At 33.7% G+C, this 6,299-nt stretch overlaps 1 protein-coding gene across 4 annotated transcripts in view; it reads left to right on the forward strand.

Annotated features, from left to right (window-relative positions):
• LOC145246629 (protein TANC2-like) overlaps positions 1 to 6,299 on the forward strand; it is a 1,068,463-nt gene that overhangs the window by 936,618 nt on the left and 125,546 nt on the right. For all 4 annotated transcript variants that reach the window (XM_080108301.1, XM_080108302.1, XM_080108304.1 and 1 more), the window contains one exon: positions 2,919 to 3,063. In XM_080108301.1, the coding sequence (XP_079964427.1) occupies positions 2,919 to 3,063 (145 nt within the window). The remainder of the gene's footprint in view (positions 1 to 2,918; positions 3,064 to 6,299) is intronic.

Here is a 6,299-nt window from a genome sequence, read left to right on the forward strand (position 1 = left end):
ATTATGTGACTGGAATTTACATCAGCGAAACTTTTCAAAATATTTTTCCAATTTTATTCCCCTTCTCGTTTCATATATGACTATCACTTTCAGCATTCATACACAAGCAGGTTGTTTTAACAGAATATTACTTTTAATAGTTTTCACTTATTTAGCTACTAAGAGAGCTTAAACATACTTGAAAACAAAATTGCGGCATTTACCACAGTCTTGGAGCAGTCTTTCAACTGTCAAGAGCAGCATACCTGTCTCAACCGTTGTTTTTTCTTATTACTTGGGAGTCACCACTTATAAAAGTCTGAAGGCCAATCAAGGATAAGGACTACTGAATATAAAGGTGTAATCGTTAATGTTGTAATTTGGGAAGAATTTGATTACTTATAGGGATCGGCTCAACAAGAACTTGTTTACATTGGATTTGAAGGCTACCATGTTGTATTCAATTGGGAAGCGGGCCAGACAAACAATGTTCCACAGGCAGGCAGTTTTAGGAAAGAAGCTTTATTCATGGAATCTGCATTTAGATTTAGGCACAGTTAAAATGTCAGGGAAATCATATATCGTGGTTGTAGCTAGTCGAGTGTTTTTTTTGTAAAAATTTGGCGAGGGAAGACCATAGATTGGAGTTCAGTCGAGCACTTTCTATGAAAATAGCCATACAGCAGAGACTCTATCCAGCCCACTTATTTGGTGCTCCTCCTATTGATCTTTTTTGTATGAAATCTTCTTGCATGCATTTTTTTTTACATAGCTGGAGTCTGGTAGACAACAACGCTCAATTTAGTTTTAAAAAAATGCATACGAACTGTATTTAAAGGATAATGCTAACCCAATATATATGAACCCAAAGTTCAAACACTCGCTATCAGTTATATTGAACATGGCTTAGCAATAACTCTATCAATAAAAAGGTATTTACTAAATGAAGTAATATTTATACCCCAGCTCTAGAGAATAGTAGGTATGATAATATTGAAATGAAATACAAGCAACATGATATTAATAATTAGAAGAGAAATAAGAATAGAAGAAAGCAAAACAGCCTTTGGTTTACCCCACCAAATAATTTTATGTACTTAAAAGTAGCTTGACAACTTCCTTATGTTAAGAATAAGTAATTTAGAAAACACTTTTTAAAGATTGTGGCAAGCTGGCCTAATGGTTATCGTACTTAGCTCACTGTTTTTAACTTTTAGTTTCGATCTCAGCTCAAGTATTTTTTTTCTTTTTACTTACAAGAAGGGAACTATTGATTCATTATTGAGATAACTATTATCCTCATCTTTCTTAGTTGTTGTTTCACAACGTTTCGACCAACTATTCCTCTGGCCTTCTTCGGGTGGTAACCGTGACGGGATAGGAATTCTGAATCTCCTAACTGCATTTTCAGCAATTACTGCCATCCATAGTTGTTGTCATCTCACCACGTTTTGGCCAAGTAAGCCTCTGGTCGGCTTTGGGTAGGATTGAAACCGCTATCTTCAGACAATTCTCACCTGGAACCGTAGAAATTCAACGTCTTTATCCACTGTGCCACGAGCCCTGAAAGTTAGACGATAACAACTTTGGATGGCAGTAATTACTGAGAATGCAGTTAGGAGATTCGGAGTTCCTATCCCGTCATGGTTACTTCCTGACGAAGGCCAGAGGAATAGTGGACCGAAAAATCGTGAAGCAACAACTAAGAAAGATGCAGATAATAGTTCGCAATAAATAAATAAATTAATAATACTCATCTCAATAATGAATTCCAATTAAATAAAAGGTGAACTGTTTAGAAAAAAAACATAATACTCGCATGCACATGTCTCAGTTTCTTTCCGTGATTTTTTGTTTGTTTGTTTTTTACTTAATTTTTTTTTTTTAAGGAATTTAACGTTACGTTTAATACCGAGCAATGCTGCGTACATCTGCTAGTATATACATAAACTTAATGTGCATGATGTATGTGTTCCCTATTGAAAGAAAGGTTAAAGAATTTACATAAAATCTAAAAGTGTATAAGTCTTATAATAAAATTTACTGAGGAAGGCAATGGAAGTGTTCCCGAATCTCCAAGCATACTTTAAAGGAGGCTATGGGGCCATAACCCCTTAAAATTTTTAATATATTTTATTTTTATGGCATTTATATCATATGTATAAAATTCTTGTGAAAGACAATGGAAGCAGTCTTGAATCTTTATGTTACCCTCTAATGTACCAAATATCTGCATGCCCTTATCACTAAAGGAATCTATAGAGATAAAACCCACTTTAAACTTGAAATACGTATATGATATGAAATTGAAGCTATATGTATAAAACACTAATGTAGAGAGTTTTCTAATGTTTCATCTTCTTCCGGTTGTAGTAGGAGGATGAAATGGAAGTAGGAGTAGTTTTTTTGTTTTTTTTTTTTACATGGAAGTCACCACTTATCAAGGTCCGAAGGCCACTCGGGGATAAGAGTTATTGTATGTAATGTAAAGTGATCAATGGGACAATATCGTAGTAATCGTTAGTAATGGACATCTGATAAAGTGTTTTACTTAAAGGGGGGGGGTATCAGGAATTTGTTTATGTTGGACTTGAAGACGTCCAAGTAGTAGTAACATTGTGTTATGAGTCTAGTGAAAAATAAACAGTAGTGAACCTCAATCGATCCTGAGCGACGTTAGGTCTTCTTGCTAGTATTTATATGAGTACGTTTCCCTCTGTCTTCACTAATTCCAAACATATGAGATGCAATGAAAAGATTAATTCGCTGGAAATAAGCATTGAAATATCGAGAAAAAAAAAAAAAAAAATTCCCAGCTTTTTCTTCAGTTTTCATAAGTAAAATATTGATTTTGTATACATTTACATCGTTTTTATTGCTTATTTTTTTTTGTTTTAATTCTGTTGACTTAAGATTTTGTCTCTTTCTTTCTCCTGCAGGCTCTCAATTGTGAATGGTCAAGCCAGACACGGGGAGTGGTTCTTCAGGGTGAAGTTGGAAGTGGGAAAACGGCTGTTCTAGAGCAATTGATTGATTACAGCTGTTTTGGAACGAAGACTTATGGCTCAACTCTACCAAACGGAGGTGAGTGCCACGAAGCATATAAATATCAAATCATTCCGTTTTAGGAAAAAAAAAAAAACAAAAAAAAATGTATAAAACATTTTTTTTTTTAGCTCTTGTCTCTACTTTGTGTGGATAATGATTTTGATGTGAAACAGTTGTTTCTTAGCGAAATGTTTGGAATAGTTAATAGGCTGGTTCCTTTCGTAAACAGAATCTCAATTTTTTTTTTTTTTTTTACTTGAGTCACCACTTATCAAGTCTCGAAGACCACTCGAGGATAAGGACTACTGAATGTAAGGTGGTAGTATAGTAATCGTTAATGGTGTAAATTGGGTAGAATTTGATTATGTAAGGGAACGGCTCAACAAGAGCTTGTTTACATTGGATTTGAAGGCTACCATGTTGTATTCAATTGGGAAGCAGGCCAGAGAAACAGTGTTCCATGGCGAGCAGTTTTGGGAGAGAAGCTTTGTTCATGAAATCTGCGTTTAGATTTAGGTATAGATAGTTGGGGGAGAAAATCATATATAGTGGTTGTAGCTTGTCAAGTGATTTTTTGCGCAAGTTTGGCAAGAGGTGGGGGGACCATAGATTGGAGTTCAGTCGAACACTTGCAAGGAAAATAGTGATAGAGCAGAGACACGCTTGTGGCATCTCTTCTGTGGGATAAAGGTTGCAGAGAAGAGAAAAGTGCATCACCTAAGTTTCGAAGCCGGGTTTTGAACTCTATCAAGGCAGGATAGGACACGCCAAACAGCTCCTGCCTAGTATTTTTATCATATGTTTCAAAAATCAAACACAATATATACACTATTAGGAATATATTTTAGGACAAGCAAGCATTATCTTCTTGGACCCATAACATATTATGGTATGAAAACAATGGACAGTGGCAAAAAGCAATTTTTTATAGAAATCATAAAAAATCATATATATATAGCTCAACGATTAAATATACGAAACAGATACTGTCAAGAATTGTATAAGTCAACTGAATTAAAGGAATAAATTATAAGATGGTCAACATCATGAATTTTGGAATATAACTTTTTTTGTCATTTATTCTCCCTCTCCCTCTCTCTCTCTCTCTATATATATATATATATAAAGTTGAGTTTTTTTTATTTTCATTCTCACATTGATATTAAAAGACTACTTTCCCTATTTGCTTCTCCACGAAAGCAAAATGTGAGACAAGGTTGTTCCTCATGTGGGGAAAACCAGCTCCTCAAAAAGTGGAACACTCTGGAAGTAAGCAAAAGTACAAATTGCTTAGTATAGAAAGGTTTCCGCTCCACTGACGAAGAACAAATTAACTTAAGTATACATCAGAACAGATACTACACTGTGATCTTGGCCCAATACTTTTTCTATTTAATACTTATTAAAATGAACTTTTTAATATACTCAGTCATAAATATGCCATCGACTACATGAGGGTTATCTAATTTGCATATTCTTTTCAAAAAACAAGTATTAATTACTTATTGATTTTTCTATGGTTTCTTAATAATTATTAGGCTGAATTCTATTTATGCATAATTTCTACATTCTGCATCATTTTTGATATATGGGGTATTCGAACCTGTAGTACACTTTCAATTTGTTTTTTTGTTAGTAAAATTTGCTGCTAAGAAGTCAAAATTGAAAACAAACCAGATGACTTTGGCAGGGTAAATCGTATAGAAGAATTACCCCTGCAAAATTAAACATATATAGTTCAAAGTCACTTAATTTTTAAGCAGATGATACCCAATTCAAAAATTTTTTAGTAACTTTTGAAATCATTACTATATATTGGATGATAATCAATAGAGAATTGGCTCTATAATAATAAACTAGCGGCACCTGTGGAAATTCCACAGCAGACTCATTCATATGTAATATATTGATGTTGGCATTTTGTGGATGTTCAGCATAAATGGAGACGCCCTGATATTATTGTACCTATTTACTATGCCTCCCCACGGGACAGAGTTAGACACCAGGGTCGTTTTTTAACGTGGAGAAAAGGTACAAAAATAAAAATTGCCTCAGTCGTGAAGGATTTCTCCTCCACCGAAAGAGAACAAGAAATAGAAGTGCAGCATCTGAAGAACAGATACTACACTTTGATCTTGTCCCGAATTATTGTAGCACTTTTGTTAAAACTGCAAAAGTATCTATTTAAGCTAACATGGACGCCCAGCGTAGCCCGGTCATAAAATATGCTTTAATACGATATTTTAATTTATGCAGATTTCATTTAGCGATTTTCTTATTAAAATATATATATATATATATATATATATATATATATATATATATATCCATATCACTTGGGTGCATCAGCTTGAACTGAAACCAAAACTTACGAAGAAAAAAAAATGTGTGTATATGGATGTGTGCAACAGTCACTCGGAAGAAATCTGTAACAAAATAAACACACACACTATCGTATTAATATATATAGATAAAAAATCTGCATGAATTAAAGCATATTTTTCAACCGGGCAACACCAGGTTGCCTGCTAGTAGGTCATATATATATTTCTTATTGTTGAGCACTTTCAGTTGAAATAAAAAGTTGGTCAATTTAGCTCTTATGCGCAGATCATCATATAATGATTAGATCACTCTGACAGACATTAAAAAGCATTTTAAAAATAAATAATTGAATTTCAACAATATTTCTCGCAGTTAACGGTAGCGGAATGGACTCGGTCCTTACTAATGAAGCCAGAGATGGCTTTTGTTGCCGGGTTCGAATCTATCGACTGGTGTTAATCGTGACACCCTGCACTGATGATTCCTGAAAGGATGAAACACTAGTGTCTGTAGGTATTTAATAACCATTATAGTAATTATATATATATATAGGTTTTTCTTTGTGGCGTCTATGGGTTCAGGGTCGACTAAGGAAGTCTCATTGACTGAAAGAGACGGCTGTTTGTAGTGACCATATGTAACTGTTTACCCTCAAATAAAAAAAAATATTTTGCTCTATTTAACAACCTCGTTGTTTTCATTAGTCCCAACTTTTGAACATCTCAAACCTGGATATATATATATATATATATTTAAATCCCCGAAACAGTGTTTCATGGTAAACAACTGATGATCCCTTAAAAAATATAAAAATTGGTATTATAGTAAATTTGAGAGTTGATGCAGTGATTGCAGGTGATTAAATGACTTACTGACTAGATGTTTTTTTTAATGAATGATAAAAAATAATTTTTTGTGTGGTTTCAAATGTTAAAAACTTCAAAGAC

The sequence above is a fragment of the Euprymna scolopes genome, chromosome 24 (assembly GCF_053919585.1).
Source record: "Euprymna scolopes isolate OS-2025 chromosome 24, ASM5391958v1, whole genome shotgun sequence".
In the NCBI taxonomy this organism is placed as follows: Eukaryota; Metazoa; Mollusca; class Cephalopoda; order Sepiida; family Sepiolidae; genus Euprymna; species Euprymna scolopes.